General features: G+C 45.3%; 1 protein-coding gene across 6 annotated transcripts in view; it reads left to right on the top strand.

Moving 5' to 3' along the window:
* Nucleotides 1–20,737, top strand: part of ADCK5 (aarF domain containing kinase 5) — a 311,405-nt gene that overhangs the window by 196,006 nt on the left and 94,662 nt on the right. For 3 of the 6 annotated variants that reach the window (XM_085604359.1, XM_085604361.1, XM_085604363.1), the window contains 3 exons: nucleotides 12,296–12,496; nucleotides 16,027–16,167; nucleotides 20,277–20,390. In XM_085604359.1, coding sequence (XP_085460485.1) covers nucleotides 12,296–12,496; nucleotides 16,027–16,167; nucleotides 20,277–20,390 — 456 coding nt within the window. The remainder of the gene's footprint in view (nucleotides 1–12,295; nucleotides 12,497–16,026; nucleotides 16,168–20,276; nucleotides 20,391–20,737) is intronic. The other 3 variants (XM_085604360.1, XM_085604362.1, XM_085604358.1) reach the window with 1 other exon arrangement.

The raw sequence follows: 20,737 nt of genomic DNA, 5'->3' as shown, positions 1-20,737 counted from the left end.
GGACGGATGATGCGACTGTGAAAGATAGGCAATGGGACACTGGATGAAGAAGTTATGTGAAGGCACAAGGGAGGACAGTGTGTGTGACTGTGAGCAGAGTGTTGAGGCCCAATGTTATCCTACGGAGGAAAGTGGGTCTACGGTTGGTGGCTGCTGGCAAGCAGGCCATGGGGTTGTGGGAGCAAAGTTATGTGAAGGCACAAAGGATGACGGAGTGTGTGACTGTGTGAAAGATGGCCAATGGTACACTGGATGAAGTAGTCATGTGAAGGGATGACGGAGGTTGTGACTGTGTGAAAGATAGGCAATGGTACATTGAATGAAGTAGTCATGTGAAGGTACAACAGAGGATGTGACTGAGTGAAAGATAGGCAATGGTACACTGGATGAAGTAGTTATGTGAAGGCACAAAGGATGAAGGAGTGTGTGACTGTGTGAAAGATGGGCAATGGTACACTGGATGAAGTAGTCATGTGAAGGGATGACGGAGGATATGACTGTGTGAAAGATAGGCAATGGTAGACTGGATGAAGTAGTCATGTGAAGGGACAAGAGGACGGAGGATGTGACTGTGTGAAAGATAGGCAATGGTACACTGGATGAAGGAGTCGTGTGTTGGGACAAGAGACGACGGAGGATGTGACTCTGTGAAAGATAGGCAATGGTACACTGGATGAAGTAGTCATGTGAAGGGATGATAGAGGATGTGACTGTGTGAAAGATAGGCAATGGTACACTGGATGAAGTAGTCATGTGAAGGGACAAGGGAGGACGGACGATGTGACTGTGGGACGCGCACTAGAAATACCTGTTTCAGCCGTGAGGGAAATGGCCAAGCTTTGCTCCAGCTCCTTATTTCCACGCCGTGAGGGGAACGGCCAGCCCGCCCGTTGACCATCTGGTCTCGCCGTGAGGGGGAACGGCTGTTACTGATTACTGACTACAAATCCCAGCAGGCTCTGGGTGGCGCAGGGCAATCGCGTCACAGCAGCGCCGGGGACGATAAATTACCAGCAGCGCGGGATGCGCACTAGAAATACCTGTTTCAGCCGTGAGGGAAACGGCCAAGCTTTGCTCCAGCTCCTTATTTCCGCGCCGTAAGGGGAACGGCCAGCCCGCCCGTTGACCATCCGGTCTCGCCGTGAGGGGAACGGCTGTTACTGATTACTGACTACAAATCCCAGCAAGCTCTGGGTGGCGCAGGGCAATCGCGTCACAGCAGCGCCGGGGACGATAAATTACCAGCAGCCCTCCCATAGCGCGGGACGCGCACTAGAAATACCTGTTTCAGCTGTGAGGGAAACGGCCAAGCTTTGCTCCAGCTCCTTATTTCCGCGCCGTGAGGGGAACGGCCAGCCCGCCCGTTGACCATCCGGTCTCGCTGTGAGGGGAACGGCTGTTACTGATTACTAACTACAAATCCCAGCAGGCTCTGGGTGGCGCAGGGCAATCGCGTCACAGCAGCGCCGGGGACAATAAATTACCAGCAGCACTCCCGCAGCGCGGGACGTGCGCGGGCGTGCCCAGGCGAAGCCCGGGCAAAGGGCGGGCCATCTGTGGCCGTCCGGGGCAGGACTTGGCAGGGCAGGGCCACGGATTTTGGCGTTTGTAGTAAGGGTTCCTTGCTCAGTATGTAAGATAGCATATCTTTTAAAAAGTTTTGATTTTATTGTTAACTATATATGCTTGTGATTTTCATGATAGCTGGGTGTTTATATTTTAATATTGTGTAGTAGGTTGTGTCTGCAGTTTCAATCATGTCCAAACAAAATGCCTCTAAATCTTCTGTAGCTACGGCTATGTTAGACAATTATTTAGTCAAAGTTGTCAACAAAATCAATAGCGATCGCCGACACTCCCTAAGCAGGGGTAGTCCCCCCGCTTCCTCGCCTATTTTGTCTACTACCTTAGGCGTACCACACCTGGATGTTAGCTTTGATCACGACTTACAGGTGCCAACTAATAATGATGATCTAGCGGCCATTAACAAGGCCGGGTCTAATGATATCTCCGATAACCCTGAAGTGAACACCCCGGTTTGTAGAGATGTTGGGGCTTGTCGGAAATTACCTATGAAGCGAGGGGGGACTAAGAAGGCCGAGCGAATTCAAACATCCCCCAAATGTTTAGCTGGGGGGGAGGTGGCCCAAGTAAAGGATAGTCCAGTCCAACTGAATACCGAGCAATTTAACTTGTTGGTTAGTATCATCGATGCAAAATTTGATAAGATTATTTTACCGTTGGTGGCCAAGTTAGAAGTAACTAGACTAGGTCATCTTTCGGATATTCACACTACTCAATCTAGCCCCCCTATGGCTATGGATTTAGGTAAAAATGTAAGGCAAGATGTTGTAATCCTACCAGACGAGGGGACTAAGGTTAACCAAATAGTTATTCCAGCCCAACGGCATATGGTGAACGAAGAGAATCAGGCCACCCTAGCAGCTGAAAGTAACGCGGGTTGAACCGAGGTGAGGAGAAAGGGCTCTATTAATTTGCCGCCAGACTGTGCCCCTTATGTGGTGGTTTTAAGTTATGTACCATGGCCAAGTCCCAGTTTGAATCACATGAATCTTTGAAAAATAAAACTGTCTTTTGGCTGCATAAGCAATGTGGGTTTCCAACGATCCTTTCCGATGATATACTAACTACTCGAAGGGTCAATTGGATTGGTAATTCCAGAAAGAATTGTAGGGGCGACTGTATTATTATTAATTTTAGATATCCTCAACATGTCGCCACTGTTCTGCTGAGAGCAGCTTCCCTACTGACAATGGAGTATGTGCACGTCCACTTGGCTATTTTTATAGCCACCTTATTAATATGCCCCCTAATGACGATGATCATCTACAGCTACCTCCACCGATTATGCGGCGGGGTTTAGCTATTCCTTTGCAGAATCGTTTCTTTGCTTTAAACAATCTGGATTCTAATGACTGACTTAGCCCGGAGAGCCTTAAATCTATGGGTATGACTATTAACAATTGGGCTATTGAAACCAATATTGCTACCTTGGACCCGGCGCCAACTGTGGTGGAGAGTCCTCTTGATAACGATTATAGGGGGTTACTCAGTGGTAATCAGAGGGAGGAAAATAATCTTGGCATAATTATTACCCCAGTTAGGACTAATATAGGGGGTAAAGGGATCATTTTAGCCAGCTGGAACGTTGCAGGTTTGAAATCCAAGGGGAAGGTTCCGGGATGGCAACATTTTATTAACTCCTATGATATTGTCTGTTTCCAGGAGACGTGGTGTAGGGAAGAAATTAATTATGAGGGGTTGGATCATATAATTTGGTGGCAAAGGGTACTGGGTTGGGCAGAACCAAAGGGGGTTTGTTGATATTGGTTTCCATCCATCGCCCTATTATAGTAAAAAGGTATCTAACAGTTGGTGAATATGCCCAGATTCTTTGGTTGGTAGAGGAACAAACCCGCAACATCCTATTGTTAAACTATTATAATAATATTTTTGACAGCTCTAGGGATGTAGTCGTCCGTGACCTGGCTAATGCCATTGGTAATCTACATTTAGAAGCCAATGTCTCTTTTGATTTTGTTTGGGTCGGGGACTTTAACATCCCATTATGTGAACTGTCAACTGAAAAAGTTTGTGGATTTTCTAATGACATGGGAGTGGATGATCTGCACTCCTGCCGCAACAACTATGGAGATGTTTTAAATTATTTTATGGGTTGTTATGATTTAGAGATTTTAGGCCTCCCTAAAGATGAATCAGGCCATATTATTCCTACTTTCATGGGCCACCGTTCTTGTTCAGTTATTGACCATGTAATTGTCTCCTCTAATATTATTTCCTGTTTTGCTCCCCCCAGGATTGAAGTTACCGCTTTAAGCGATCATAATTGTATTATTTTGGAAACAACTCTCTGGGGTGACAGCCGTGTTACAACAGGCGCATCGGTCTCCAATATTGAACCGTGTAGACCAAATGGGGTCCATTTGAGATAGGTAGGAGACAAAGCTAGTGATTTAATTGGCTATATTGTGAGGGATTGTTTGATAAATATCAGTCTTATTTTTGAAAATAGTCATGATGAAACACAGGTTTTAAATGCTTTTAATGATATTAATAATATTATTGAGGTTAGATTCACCAAATCTAGGGGTGGCCAGCGCAGCAATGTACCAAGATGGTTTGTATCATCCGTGTACTCGTACACTAACTGAATTAAAACTTGTTCTTGCTAAAAGGCCTAGGGATACTAATTCTGTAATTAAATTAAGGAATGAATACAAGCTTGCTCTTAAGCGGAGGAAGAGTGAGCTACAGCAGCTGGCATGGGACTCTTTGAACCAAGCAGCTGAATTATCTAATGGTACCCTGTTCGGGGCTACTGTTAACTCCCCCTTTCTCAAAGTTGAGAATACTCCAATGTTAACCTCTAATGTTCCGAGCGATGGCTGGGTCGCCCATTTTTCTAACATTTTTGATTCTAATAGTTGTCTGGGCTCCTGACAGAATAGTTGGTCTGTTCTACCCTTGAACATTACTGTTAGCGAGGTTGAATTGGGCATTCGTGCTAGTAAGGGAGGGAAAGCTCAGGGCCCGGACGGGGTGCCTATAGATGTGTATAAAACAGCCCCCGAGATGTGGAGCCCGCTGTTGGCTATAGTTTTTAATGCTGCTATATGTACTGAGCCCCCCGAAACATGGGGGGAATCTATCATTATTCCTATACATAAGAAAGGCAGCAGGTCTGATGTTAAAAATTATCGACCCATTTCTCTTCTTGACTCATCTGTCAAAATTATGAGCAGAATTTTGTTAGTGAGGTTAGAGGAATGGGCAGACCGAGAGGGTATTTTAGCTGACTGTCAGTATGGTTTTAGAAAAGGCAGGGGTACACTCGATCAGTGTTTAAATCTTGATTTATTGATCGGGAAATACACTGAAGCTAAGCCAGGCTCACTTTACCTCTGTTTTGCAGTCCTTAGTAGTGCCTTCGACATGGTAGACCATTCGATTTTATGGCCAACCCTGTTAGAGTTAGGTGCGCCAGAAGGTATTATCTATTTCCTCACTAGATTGTATGGGAATTTAAAAACTTGTGTGCGTTTTGAGACCAAAGGAGAATGCACCCCAAAATTTAGTGTTAAAAGAGGCATTAGACAGGGCTGCGTACTGGCCCCCCTTCTTTTTCTCTCATTTATTAATGGAATCGACGCAATTTTAAAAAGAATTAAAGCTGATGCGCCACAGATTAATGGATTTCCTGTGCCAGTGTTATTATATGCTGATGACGCTGTTTTGATCTCTAGAACTCCATTAGGATTGCTGCGCTTGATTGATAGATTCTCTACCTTTATAAAGGATAGGAAATTGTGTATCAATAAGAAGAAAACGTATATCATGACATGTGGGGCGAGCTGCAAAAAGAAAAGCAAGGTGTCAAATTCTTTTTTGTATTGATAATGAAAAGGTGCTTGAGGTGGATACTTTTTGTTATCGTGGTATAACCTTCTCTAATGATAGAAAGTGGCACAATGAATTTAAAAATATTCGAATTAAAATGGCAAAAAACGCCCATGGTGTTTTTTGATTTGCCGCTAAGATCGGGGATCGTCGCACCAGGGACATGCTTAAGATCTATCTAGCAAGATGTGTTAGTATTGCTCTGTATGGGGCGGGTGTTTGGGGACACTGTTATGCTTATATTTTACAGATTGAGGAAAATGCCTTTTTTTAAAAACTCTTGTGTCTACCTTCTACTGCTTGTACCGAGCTTACCCATCGAGAGCTGGGTGTTAATTTCCTTACTGACCTACTTTCCATGAGGCCACTCATGATCTGGCGTTCTATTTGGATCCAGGAAGACAAATCCTTTAACAGAGCGGTCATTGAGGATTGTCTCTTGCTTGATAAGTTTTTACTTATACCCTGGTTAAAATACGTTGTTAGATGTTTTTCAGAGATTTTTAACATAAACATCTTGGTGGAGCGTAACGCAGCAATTTTAATATCGAAACAAGAGTTGAAAACTCGTTTCTTGGCATTTGTTGCAAGAAAACGGGCCATTGCTAATGGCTCTCTATCTACAGTCAAGATTTATAATAAATATAACAATGTAGAAGGTTTACCGATTTACTTAGTATGAGTGACAAGGCCATCCCACAAGTTTGTGCTGACCAGACTGAGGTTTGGTATAGCTCATTATTTAGTGGCACTGCCAGTAATTAAGAAATATCCGCAGGGGCCTTGTATGTGTGATGGCGTCTCCAAACAGAGCACTGAGCACTTTCTTCTAATTTGTAAACTGTACATGAATTTTCGTATTGCCTATTTAAAACCTATGTTTCTTAAATATGGTGTACGCACAGTTAATCAGGCCATGAGCCTAATTTTTAATTTCCAATACGTCGATATCTGTTTTTTTACTGCTACGTTTTTAATCCATTCTATCAAGGCCAGGAAAAGTATGTGTTTCTAAACCATTTTATCTGTATTCTTTGTATTGGTTTGCTAATCTGTTGTATATGATTTTTAAATGTATGTTTTATTCTTTGTTGTGCTTTTATGGTCATTTTTTTATGCACCGAATAAAGCTTCTTGAATTGAATTGAATGTGACTGTGAAAGATAGGCAATGGTACACTGGATGAAGTAAACGTGTGAAGGGACAAGGGAGGACGGAGGATGTGACTGTGTGAAAGATGGGCAATGGGACACTGGATGAAATAGTTGTGACAATATAATAAATGTGAAGGGGTACTTGTGGAGTGGGGTTGGCGGTTGAACGTGAGAGAAATGCAGTAGGTACATAGAGAATAACTATGAAGGCCGAGGCTTCTGTTAGATAATGCATCTCAGTTGAAATGGGATTGATGAGGTATGTTATGTGATGAGTTACCTCTATGTCTCGGCCCCTGATCTACAGAGTTTCTGGGCATCTTCCCCAACTTTCCATCTTCCAGTCTCAAATTGGAGTCCCTTTTCTCTGCTCTTTGGAATTGGGAATGAAGTTGCTTAACTCGCGTGGCCTGGGAGCAGTGGTTTTCCTCAATCAATGCAGCATGAGTTTTTTCTCTTTCCTTTTCACATGCTCCAGTTAGTTCCCCGCATCATATTTAAAGAAAATGGGCCTTGAGAATTCCATACCTTGCTACTCACCATCATTTATGCGGTGCTGTAGTGTACCACCCCCTTCTACCAATGTTAAAGCGGTGATTACTTTCCAGCCAGCAGCTTAATGGAGACAAATACATTGGTTGCCTTAATGTACATGATTCTTTAATACACAAGCAATAGAAACTTGTTGTTCAGAAAGGTGTGAATATCTCTCTTCACACATGGCTGTGTTCCTTGTGGTCTACTCTTTCTGCCAACCTGTACTAAAGTCCTTGCTGTCAGAGGACAGGACACTGAACTCATCTACCTACAATGTGCCTTTCATGTTCAGAGGTGCCTCCATGGTGTAACCCCAGTACATTCTCCAAAGTAAGACTATACCGTAGGATAAAATATTTTTTCAAAGCAGCTCCCCAAACAAATGTGATGTCTGGAAGAGATTCGGTTTTGAGGTCTTCACAACTCTCTTGTACTTGAAAGCCTAAAACGCTTATTCCAAAATCGATACGAAGGGTTGGAGTCTGGAGTATGCGTCAAAGGCCAAAAAGTGCTGCCCTGCACCATAACACCAATGCTGATTCCTGCTGCAGCCTCGTCGTAGCATGACGTGGCCTACAGATCCCCAGGACAACTTTTCAAGCACCTGAAAGAACATCCACTATCTCCTCTGCTTCAGAATTTGGAAATCTTATTTAGAATTTTTTGTGATTTAGACCTGTTCAGAATAAGGTGACACAGCTTGCAGAAACGTCACTGACCTGACTGCGGTTATCTTGGCTTTTTTTGTTTTTGCGGTTTGTTGGTGGGGGGCTGCACAATACGAGACATTGAGATGACTGGTATCTTGCTGAAAGTTTAGTTGTCAGTGTCCTCGGTGTTTGTGGCTGTACATGACTGAGCTCAGTTGCCACTTTTGGGCTCTCACTGCTGTGGGTCGAGTCACGTATTTTGCTCTTTGTGGCTCACGTGTTTCATTACGTGGTGAAGAAACCTGTTAAGTATGTACAGTCACATGGCATGATGGACATGAGCAGTATGTTGGTCGTACACTATCCAGGTGATGCCCATCCGTACCGTCCATACCGCAGGGACAAGGAGGAGGCTGGTGTTTTTGGGTTGCCCTATATCGGGTTTATTCCAAAGTCGGGTATATAGCCCTGCCAGTGGCGGAGGGCTTGTCCTTTTTACTAGCCCTCTCCATTGCAGCGTCACTGGACCTCTAGGCCCACCTCTTGGCAGGCTCCTTGTCCTTTTCAGCCTAGTCCTGCTGAATTCAGAGTGCTTCCCTGGAGTCCACTGTGGGTGCCCCTGATCTTATTCTAGTTCCACACTTGATAGAGAGCATGATTCACTCCCGAATAGTATCTTGGCGCTTTGCTTTCCAGGACAAGAGAGCACTGTAGAATAACCACGTCTTTAGCAGCATCTTGAACTTTACAAAATCTGGACAAGTACTAATGTAGAGACACAGCTTGTTCCAATGGAATGGGGCCAAGTCCGAGAAGGGTCTCCCACCAGATCTAGAGGTGGAATCATGAAGGATTTATTGGTGGTCCTGAGCAGTGTGATGGGCTGGTAGGAACAGAGCCTAAAGTGCAAATAGACAGGAAGGAGCTTGCTTAGTGCCTTGGGGATCAGGCAGCATAGCTTAAAGAGTGCCCGTTTCGTGATAGGAAACAGATGCAAGGTTTGTAGAATTGGGCCAGCAGAAGAGCTTGGGGGAAGGTTACAAATGAACCCTGCAGCTATGTTCTGGACAACTTGCAGTTTAGATAATAAAAAAGAGGGAGATACCCTTATACTCAGAAAAGGGATGGGGTAGCACCAGAAAAACACAAAGTCTCTGATCTATACACAAGGTAATATGTGGATCATGTGTTGAGAGACAATACAATAAATCAATATAGTTGCAATGCAGTGGATATCAATTAAATGCAAAAGGTAAACAAATTCATGAAAGCAATATTCAAACAAATATGTCAGTATAAACATTTATTAAAATTAGGACAAAACAATTACATGTGGGTTTAAAAACATCTTATTTTAGAAAAAACATATTGATGGTTCTAACTAATACAAATTTATACAACACAAGAAAACTACACAAAGGTCGACGCGGCGTTTCGGTGAGATGTAACTTCACCTTCTTCAGGACAGAGTTTTCTTAAAACAATCTAAATAAAATTTCAAAATAACGAGGCTTTTTATGTCACTCGGTAGAGGTGGAAGGAAGAATCTCATCCGTAGGGTTTAAAAAAAGGAATAACCTTAGTATTGCTCTAATAATCCTTATAATTTGCGTTTGTTGGAGCCACCGATGAAGATAGCGTGAATAGAGTTAAGATAACAGACCAATTTTATAACTGATCAGTGCATAGTACAACCTGTGCGCCGTGACTTGGCTATATTTTTTAGAATCGCCGTATTCAATAATTGACAATACTGCACTGTAAAAAAATAATACTGTACTGGTCAGATTTCTTGGCAGTAGTAGGACGGTAAGGGTATAATCAGATATAAGTTCTAAGGCCTCCCTGCTCCACCGCAACGTCTTCCGGGTCAGTTTACACAGCAGGTTGCAATTTGTTGCCCCTTACTGCGCGCTCCCATAGTCTAAGGGACTAGTGATTGATGCTTGGACTAGAGTCTTTCTGGATTTGGGAGGGAGCTACAGAAACACTCTCCTTAAAAGCTGTATTGTGACAAAGCAGGTGGCACAGGTTGTGTTGACTTGGTCTTTCACGGTTAATGCTTGGTCCATCTTTATACCAAGGTTCTTCACCACCTCTTTAGGGCGATTACTGCATAAGCCACTCTGGACAGGAGAACACCAGCCATATTTGAGTTAATATGATATCCACTGTCTTTCCAAGCCAAGCTGCTGGCAAGAGCTGCTTTGGCAACATTTTTTGAAGATACTGCAAGCAGAGCCCTTTCCAAAGAAGGGAGTCACAGCAGTAATGGTAGTTAGTGAATGAAATAAGGCCTTCATGGAGATGGTTTGATGATGGCCTCTGATGCTACTGTATGTGTCATCTGCAGTCAACAGCACAGGTTCCTCCGCTCTCTTACAACATTAATAACAAACAGGCATCGGAGGCAAGGCCGGCCAATGAATTGATTTGGTTTTTGTTCAGAACACAGATGGCATTGTTGCCCTTTAGAACCTCCCCCTTCAGGATCCCACAAGTTTCATCAGTATCTCTGCTGATGCTTCCTGCCTCAGGTACTCTGGTGGGAGCGATCATATTTGGTGTTTCTCTACCAGCTCTCAATCATGATTTGTAGTGTTTTGTATCTTTAAACTCTCGGGTGCGGAATCTGGCACTCTGGAAGATGCTCTAACTACTGAAAGTTTGACCCTTTTTTGCTGACACTGGTCTTTACATTGGTTATGGGTGAAATAATGGATACATTTGAAGGTTTTGGGCTCTGCCCACCATGGTTTCCAAAGCATAGCGCTGCTCTTCTTCAAGCGTCAACTAATTCACTATATACACAGTAGAAACGTGTGATCCACTTCTAGTTGTTGTATTGTGGTTACTGGTAGAAATTGGTAGATGTTGAGCTCATCATATTGTACACTAATGTGATGCACGTCCGCTGACCATTCGTAAATTACCATTAAGTGAACGTGGGCTCTACAAAATTATATTAGATTTACAATTTTAAAATGCCTAAGGCAGCGCCACGTCTGTATTTTCATGCTTTGTTCAAAAGTGGCATTGGGTGCAGCAATTTGATGAGGAGGAGGGTCCTAGCTTCCTCCCTGATCAGGGAGCTGTTGCCAGACCTGGAGTGTGGGCGACCACTGCAAGGTCTAGGTATGGAGCCCTTCCTCTGGTTAGAGCCTGAGACCTCCTTGACCATGAAGAGTCCTTCCAAGCCCGGCCCTTAACTTTTGTCTGCGGTTGCCCAGCAGCCGGATCCCTTCCGGTCAGCTTATCAGCCTTGAATGTGATTTCCTTCCTTTGGTCTTTGATGAGAGGGTCCACTCTTAACAGACCTGCCCTCCTATGAGATGGGCCCTCACCAAGAGACCTTTACTCTTTCAGAGGCAGCATATCAGCTTTACTCCTTTTAATTCTTCCATATGTAAAGTCCTAGAACAAGCAACAAGGTATGATTACTTCAGATTTTAATCTTCTGTGGGTAAAATCACTGAACAGCCATCACAGGGCTTGTCCATTGGACTTTTGGAAGCTCCTTGCATTGCATACCTATTTGTCCTCGATCAACCGCATTGCATGATGCTCATTAGCAAATACACACAAATCTGTACGCCTAGTACAACCTGTTAACTTGCTACTGTGTAATACTGTAGCTAACCCCACAATTAGTGCGTGTGATCATGAACTGAGCCAAAGTGTGTTCAGTGGTCATGTTGCTTGGAAACTGCGGACATCTAAATTAGCAGTGGAGTGTTTAAATCTATCATAAGTCGTATGGACGGAACAAGTGAAATGGTAGGCCAGGACCTGAGAAAGGGGGAAATATTTGCTCTAAAGGGAAGACTAACTAGCATTAGCAAAGCCAATAGGTGAGGCTTTTTTTTTGTAACATCATGTTGTGATGAGAGCTTAAGTAGATTGGAAGAGGAGGGATGGATGAGTGGATGTGTGTCAGATGAATGTACAAGTGAGAACGTGGGCACCTCAAGTGATGGGGTGTGGATGGAGTAAAGTGATAGGAGGGTGTATAGTGATTTGAGGTGGATGAACTTGGTAATAGGAGGAATGGGAAGCGCCATTGATGGGAGAAAGAATATGCGATGCCGGTGGGATAGATGTGATGGGTGATTTGAGAATGAAAGGTGTGTATGTCAGTGCATTTGTGTATGGACTTCTATAGCGCAAGCCTATCCAAAAACCAGGAGCGTGCTCTAGCAGGTCATAGGAGAGGGAATAAGCTACAGAATGAAGAGGTGAGTGCTGAGAGGCGAAGTGATGTTACGTGTCTAATGGCAGCTGAAGGATGTGAGGTCAGTCTACATATTGAAACTTCCTGTCTCATGCTGTGGTGCCTCTTCCTGGAGAATTGAGCTGCTTGTGAGTGTTCTGTGTTCTTCTGTAATTGGGTGGGTTGCTTGTATCAATGACTTCATGGCACATGGTCAACTTTTTTGCAGTCTGTGATGTTTGTCTGAGGTGCAGAGGACCCCCATGTACAAGGGTAAACCCTGTCTCTTCCTTCTCTCTGGGTAGAACAGCCTGGATTACAAGCAGCAGATGTCAGCCTGCCACCAGCGAGCTGCAGATACCTTGGTGGAGGGAGCTATTCGCAACGGAGGACTCTACGTGAAGCTTGGGCAAGGGCTTTGTGCCTTCAACCACCTTCTGCCTCCAGAATACACCCGCACCCTGCGTGTGCTAGAGGACCGTGCTCTGAACCGCCGGTACAAGGAGGTGAGTGAGGCCTGTTTCCACCTCCTTGTAGTGTGAACAACCTGAGCGGTGAGGGGACTCTGCCTTGTAATGTCAGGCGCTAGCCACCCTTTTGCAACTAAACAATCCTACAGAAAAATGAAACTCAATGCACACAATGTTAGTTTCAAGTGCAGAGCGCGCGGTTAAAGACCTTGGGGCATATGCATCAACATTGGCATTTGCGATTCCTTATTAGCGAAAAATAAGGATTCGCTAATAAGGAATAGCAAAAGGCTATGCATGTAGGAATCGCTATTCAAATAGCGATTCCTTAACTTTCCTTAATTGCTACTAGCAAATTGCGAGTAGCAATTAAGGAATGCCATCCCAATCATTCCTATGGGCCTCCAGGCCCATAGGAATGAATTGGAGATTGCATGAGCAAATAGCGAGTACCAGTAGGTTCTCGCAAATTGCTCATGCAATTTCAAGGGTGCAAGGGTGTCAAAATGACACCCTATTGCACCCCTGAAATTGATATGTGCACATATGTTGCACACACACATGCTCTAAGGGCATGTGTGTGCGCAACATGAAACTTTGAAAAATGCACAAAAGTGCATTTTTCAAACTTTTAGCAAATTACCATGCAGTTCATCTTCATGGTAATTTGCTCCCCCTATTAGCGAATTCGCTAATTTTTTAACTTTCATGCATTGCATTTAAGGAATTCCAAATTGAGATTCCTTAAATTAAGGAATCTCAATTTGGGATTCCTTAAATGCTATCGCTATTTAAGGAATCGCTATTTAAGGATTCCTTAAATAGCGATTTTTGCTTTTGGGTTGATGCATTGGGATTGGGTATTTTTAACTCAATACCGGGAGCTATTAGCGAATCGGTATTTTACCGACTGGATTTTGGCTTGATGCATGAGGCTGCTTGAGTCTAGTTTATAAGTCAGTGAGTGGTCTCACTTTTGATCTTCCAGCTCTTTAACCCACTCACGTACCCATGGTCAACCACCGCCCCACCTAGTTACACACATTTTGATAGGAGGTCACTGCATGTTCCAGGTGCTGTACTCTGCAGTTCCCTGCAGAGACGCGTCTGAATCTAGGAATAGTTTCAGAAATCTTTTGTCTGACTTCTAGTAGGAGCTGGAACCTCTTAGCCCCTCTGACTGGTTATATGCTTGGGACTGCTCATTATTCTGAAGAATATTTACTGAGCCCTCCATCATATAATACAAAGTCGTTTGAACATTCAGGTCACGCTTACTAGGGCTGTACCATCATCACATAATACCAAGCCAGATGGATGAATATTTGACTATAAGGATGGGCTTGGGTTGTACATAAGGTTAATGCCCTACTGAAAATAGGTTAAGTCCACTTGTGTGCAAACGGGTGTAGAGTTTAAAGAACTATACTCCACTAACCTTTAATCTCCACGCATTCACTGCCACATGGCATTTACTAGCCCTTGTCCTTGCTTCAGTTTTCATTCTAGTGCTGACAGATGTCCACTGGGCAGTTCCGGATGGACTGTTCCCATGAGGAGCAGTGTCAGAGCTGATTCGCCTCTGTCTGGAGAGGCACAGTGGGCGAAAAACTTTGAGTTGGAATGACACCCAGAGTGTTATCAGTAGTTTATTTACAAGCATTCCTCCAATCGCCTTTTGTGCATTTGATATAACCACTTTAAGAAGCCATGGGAATACCCAGATATGGGTCCCGTGCTTGCTTTGTCACAATGTAAGAAATTGGATTATTTTTTGGGATGGGTTACTACCGACCTCCAGGAATAATCACAACCCTTGTCAGGGTGAGCATTAAAAGTCATTGAACTAACCTGAGCTCAACCCACTGGTACCGATGGCACACAGCAGACATGCTTAATCGAGTGGCAATGTGTACCAAAACAGTAATAAAGATAAAATGCAGAAAGAACCAGACATGCATTTTCAAAGTCTGAAGTAGGAATAATGCCAAGCAGCACAAAGGGACAATGATAGTCACAGTTTTGGGACCTAGGCTATATTTGAAGCTTATTGTGATGGAGCATTGGTCGGACACACCAACCATGTTCGTCCTGGTCAAAAGATTTTACCTTCTGACTTAGCCCTTTAAATCCCAGTCCACCACAGGAGTACACTGTCAAAGCCCCTAGGACCTCAAGGGAGACACTTAGAGACTCACAGGGTGTCAGGCAGAGGCCACATAAGGGTCTAGTCCAGTTTCAGTTGCCACTGGTCAGTTGGGAATTTGCAGAAAAACAGCCTCTTGAAGCTTGTTGTGTTCCTGTAGCTTTAGTAAGAGGCCAGTCTTATTACCCTTGGAATTCACTTCTTTTTCCTCAGTACAAGAGGAAGCGGGTTCAGTCCTTAAGGGCTCCTCTCGGGTCACAGACAACAAGATCAGTCCTCTTCTGTTCTTTTTCAGGTCAAACAGTGTTCTGAAGTGGGTGCCTAGAGATGCCACATTTGTGCTTGGCATTAGCTAGTGGGCGGGAATGACTTCTGTGCAAGACCAAACAAATGCAGTAAAAGATCCCGGGTCAACCCTTTCCCCTTTGGGCATTTTCAAGTTGGTAAAATGTTTGGCCACACTAATATTGGGCTCTGAGGGCTGGGTGTGTGTGGGAGGGGGAGGTTTCTATCATAATCCTAGTGTGCTCCCACATCCAAAGCCTGTTTGAAGCAACCTCTGTACCCCCAAAAAACAGAAAGGCAAACCGTCCAGGACAGCAACCAGTTAGTGGACACACAAGAATAATTTTGGCATCGTGTTCACGTTCTCTCAAGTGCGCCTCCAGTGTTCTATGTAAAATCCAGTGACAGAAGTCCGGTGAGACGAAGCAGGGCCTTCAGCAACCAGACAGTTGACTCGCAACAATTATCATTAGCAATCTTAAAACGCACTGTTCTAACGCCATTGAAAATATAGGGTCCAGCAAAAGGTAAAACATATAGAGTGACCATCTGAAAAACGTGGATTTCCTTCACTCCCTTGTGAGGCCTAATAAAACCGAAACCGGTCTGGGTTCGATTATCTTTCTTTCTAGAAGGGGTCTCGGCTGGCAGTTAGGAATAGATAAGGAGCATGGTTGGTACTGATTTGCATAAGTGGATACTGTGCACAGTGGCAAAGTGTGCATAAAATAATAGGTTGGAATACTAGCCTGAGCGATTGCCAGTAGTTTAGTCTCTTTACAGGCACTTCTCTCATCACATTCTTTTTGTGTTATATGAACTGTGAACAGTGGTAGCATGAATATGGTCAGCCTTCCAAATCAACACTATGGTGTTGTAGGAGCTAAATGACTCTGCAATGCATGACCCACTTGGACTTTTTCTGTGGGTTTTCTTTTTGTGTGTGGAAATGGTGGACATCAAGTGCATCCTGATTACATACACTTATCGGAACGTCTTTCAGGCTCGTGTTGTGCCTAAGTGTCTAAACCTAACCTGCATAGAAGTGATGGTGATCCCATTGTGCCATGAAATCAATCTTCCACTTTTTTCACAATCTCTAAAACTGGAAGTCTCTACTCTACTCTCTGTGCAGGTGGATGAACTGTTCATGGAGGACTTTAAGATGACTGCGGCGGAACTATTCAAGGAGTTTGACTATCAGCCTTTAGCAGCTGCCAGCTTGGCACAGGTGCACAAGGCAAGGCTGGAAGATGGAACACCTGTGGCTGTGAAGGTGAGTGAGAGTTCAGTGCACTGGAGAAATAGAGCTTTCGAGTCATGCTGAGTCATTGGTCAGTGAGAGTCAAAGGCACTGGGGAAACAGAGCCCTCGAGTCATGATGAGTCATTGGTGAGTGAGAGTCAAAGGCACTGGAGAAACAGAGCCTTCAGGTGTCCTGCTGAGTCATTCGTCAGTGAGAGTCAAAGGCACTGGAGAAACCGAGCCCTCTAGTCATGCTGAGTCATTGGTGAGTGAGAGTCAAATGCACTGGAGAAACAGAGCCTTCAGGTGTCCTGCTGAGTCATTGGTCAGTGAGAGTCAAAGGCACTGGAGAAACAGAGCCCTCGAGTCATGCTGAGTCATTGGTGAGTGAGAGTCAAACGCACTGGAGAAACAGAGCCCTCGAGTCATTGGTGAGTGAGAGTCAAAGGCACTGGAGAAATAGAGCCCTCGAGTCATGATGAGTCATTGGTGAGTGAGAGTCAAATGCACTGGAGAAACAGAGCCTTCAGGTGTCCTGCTGAGTCATTGGTCAGTGAGAGTCAAAGGCACTGGAGAAACAGAGCCCTCGAGTCATGCTGAGTCATTGGTGAGTGAGAGTCAAATGCACTGGAGAAACAGAGCCCTCGAGTCATTGGTGAGTGAGAGTCAAAGGCACTGGAGAAACAGAGCATTCAGGTGTCATGCTGAGTCATTGGTGAGTGAGAGTCAAAGGCACTGGAGAAACAGAGCCCTCGAGTCATGCTGAGTCATTGGTGAGTGAGAGTCAAATGCACTGGAGAAACAGAGCCCTCGAGTCATTGGTGAGTGAGAGTCAAAGGCACTGGAGAAACGGAGCCTTCAGGTGTCATGCTGAGTCATTGGTGAGTGAGAGTCAAAGGCACTGGAGAAACAGAGCCCTCGAGTCATGCTGAGTCATTGGTGAGTGAGAGTCAAATGCACTGGCGAAACAGAGCCCTCGAGTCATCGGTGAGTGAGAGTCAAAGGCACTGGAGAAACCGAGCCTTCAGGTGTCATGCTGAGTCATTGGTGAGTGAGAGTCAAAGGCACTGGAGAAACAGAGCCCTCGAGTCATGCTGAGTCATTGGTGAGTGAGAGTCAAATGCACTGGAGAAACAGAGCCCTCGAGTCATTGGTGAGTGAGAGTCAAAGGCACTGGAGAAACGGAGCCTTCAGGTGTCATGCTGAGTCATTGGTGAGTGAGAGTCAAAGGCACTGGAGAAACCAGGCCTTGGTGCATGCCGAGTCACTGGTGAGTGAGAGTCAAATACACTGGAGAAGCAGAGCCTTCGTGTCATGCCGAGTCATTGGTGAGTGAGAGTCAAATACACCGGAGAAACAGAGCCTTCATGTCATGCTGAGTCATTGCACAGAGTTGTATTTTTATTGTATAGAATTTATTGGTTTCCTGCACGCCAAAACAAGCACATTAAACAATACACACAGAGTTCACCCCTGTTAGCCCCCCCCTAGCTCCACCCGGGGGATTCCACCAGCCCCCCACGCCTCCGAATTGCCAAACTGGGTAACGCAAACCACAGTAGTGCCATGTCCTCAAGCACTCATCAGGCACCCCCTCCCAGTGTCCACGCAGGGTCCCCCCATGCATGGCAATATCTGCATCATCTAGTAGTCCATGACACTCCCTCCATGATCCCCAGGCTTTGTCAAATTTGCGGGGGCAATCGTGACTCTCGTACACCTTTCTCTCCGTCTCCGTACACCTGTTAATTCCTTCTTGCCACATGAGGCCCCTAGGTGTCTGCGCTCTACCCCTTGTCCTAGCCACACCCCTCTTCCCCTCAACAAAGCCCAGTGCGCAAAACAGCAAATGCTATCACGGAATATCCATATCATTAGGTATGCCCAAAAGATACACTGTGGTGTCCTGGGTATGGCTACAGTCATCACTGCCTCCATTTCAGAAATGATGTCCCCCTAGTACGCGCTCACTGTGGGGCATACCCTCCCCTGCACCACAGCGGAGGCCCTAGGGGTTGACTGCCCGCTCCCTTTTAAATAGTCAAGGCCGGTGATAATAAGATGTATGCACAATCTTTAACTGGATCAGCCTCAATTGAGTAGTAGTAGCACCTTCTCTGGGGTGTGTTAAGCCTGCCTGCCTCTCAGTATCTTCCAGGAGTCTCACCCCTGCTTCCCACTTTCCTTGGAGCCCACCCCCCCACCCCTCCCTCACCGATTGTCTGGTGCATTATTAGTCATGGTGCTGTGTAGCTGGGAGATGGCTTTGGAGGGCAGTGCATTTCCAAGAACTCAGGCCTCCAGTGGGAAGTGTTTGGGGAGTCACATGCCCTGGATCCCCTCAGTTCTCAAGGCAAGTGCTAGTAGCGTGTATTTAAACTGTTGGGCAGTTGTCGGGGAGTATTCATGCTAAAAACCCATCCCCTCCACCCCCACCCCCCCCACCCAACATGCTGCCCAGCGTTTCAATCCCTAGTGCGGTCTCCAACGCAAGTTCCCCTTTCCACCCCGTCACTGCAGTGGCTTCATCCCACGCTCTCCGGGCAACCCGAGTCGGTTCTGGCAGACTTCTCCACTCCGCCTCACCTTTCACATTATGAAGGAATGTCTGCTGCCGCATCACCTCACTTAATCCGATCAGCTGGATCATCCTGCGGCTTGTGGCCCCAGTCATTATTGTCATTGTAGACTGACATGTACAATGTCTTGAGAGCAATTCGCGGGGTCCCTCCGTCCCAGAATAGGGTGCGAATCGATTTAACTAGTCAGCCAAAGTAGCTGTCTGGCGCCTGGAATGGCGCATTCTGCAGCACAGAGTATTTTGGGTAAGGTAATCATTTTGTAGAGGGCAGCTTTGCCCATTAGCGTCAAGTGAAGTGCGTACCACAGGTCCATATTCCCTTCGAAATCCAGGAGAGCCCGGTCCAGGGTCAGTTCCAGAAAGCGCTCTCTGGTTGGGCTAACCTCTATATACCAAGATATTTAAAGCCAGAGGTAGTCTTTCAACAACCACCCATCACCCCAGCCAGACCCTCTCAGTCTCTGAATTGGTAAATAACGGATTTCTCCCAGTTTAAGCAATAGTGTACATAGGTTTCAAACAGGCAAAACAATGACAGGGTCGCTGATATCGACCATGCAGGTTATCGCAATATAGTAGCGCGTCATCGGCATATGTTATTTTCACAGGGGCATTTGTTATTCTGGGAATCCCTATTATATCCTCGCGACACTGCACCCAGCACACAAGTGGATATAGACAGCGAGAAGAGGATGGGGGACAGTGGACATCCTGTCTCGTACCCCTTACCGAAAGCAAAGGAGTCCCAGATCACCCCAGTCACTCACAGTGCTGCAGTAGGCACCCACTGGCAGAACCAGGGCCTAAAACCAAACCTCTGCAAAATACACATCAGGTACCTCCAATCTATGGAGTCAAATGCCTTCTCAGCAAAGTAGTGGTGGTGGTAGTAGTGTAGCTCTCTTTGTCCTCTCAACACCCAGCTGGGAAGTACCACAGACTCCACCACAGGAACTCACTGTGAGTGTGCTTTGCCTTCTGGGAGTCCTTAAAACGACTTGGGTGCCAGCTTTTGCAGATTAAGATGGTTGCCTGTAGTTAGCGTAGTATTCCCTAAGAATTAAATAGGGAAGCCTGAAAGACCATACTGTAACTCCTTCGGAAAACCTTGGATGGAAACAGATTGGGTCCATGGTTTTTGACATGAACATTGGGAGGGAATGGGGTATCTAGTTAGGCCAATGTGTAGGTTAGAAGACCAGGCAGAGACTGAAGTATGGTGCCTTGTGAAGGGACAAAGAGACTTAAAAAAAAAAAACTAGTCTTTTACATTCACGTCTTATGCCATAAGCAGAACTTACATATGCTCTTGATGTGGTAGTGATACAGTTCCCTGTACCCAGGCACCATTGGCCCGTATACTAGAGGTGGAAATACTACGAGAAAATCTACGAGTTATACAACATCTGCTCACCTTTAATAACTAAAACTCTTCTTAGCAGTTAGAATCTGACAGCTATTCCTTCTCTGTTATAGTGCTGTTCTACCCAGTGTCAATGATGAGTACTAAAAATAAATTGTAAATTGTTTTGATCACATGCTGTTCTCTTCACTCCCAGGTTCAGTACATCGATTTACGAGATCGCTTTGATGGAGACATTCGAACGCTGGAACTGTTATTGCAACTTATAGAGTTTATGCACCCAAGCTTCGGCTTCAGCTGGGTCCTTAAGGTATGGCCTCTTCCTAGCTTTCATCATAGATGGGTTCGTAAGGTAGGGCCCATTCCTAGATTTCATCACAGCTGGGTCCACAAGATGGGGCCTTTCCTAGCTTTCATCACAACTGCGTCCTTAAGGTAGGGCCCATTTCTAGCTTTCAACACAGCTGGGTCCATAAAGTAGGGCCCATTCCTAGTAAGCATAACCGCTGGATTCTTCCAGGAGGGTCTTTCTAGCCTGCATCATCGTGTGGTAGAGTTTATTCCCTGCCTAGGATATCTCCTGACTGAATCCTAGAGGTACAGCACCTTCAAGGCAAACTTTGCTGCTCAGTTCTTAGAGTAGGGTCCTGGAGGTAC

This window comes from Triturus cristatus, chromosome 5_1 (assembly GCF_964204655.1).
Source record: "Triturus cristatus chromosome 5_1, aTriCri1.1, whole genome shotgun sequence".
Taxonomy (NCBI): domain Eukaryota; kingdom Metazoa; phylum Chordata; class Amphibia; order Caudata; family Salamandridae; genus Triturus; species Triturus cristatus.
The sequence above is the reverse complement of the archived record's forward strand: the minus strand, read 5'-3'. Positions and strand labels throughout refer to the sequence as shown.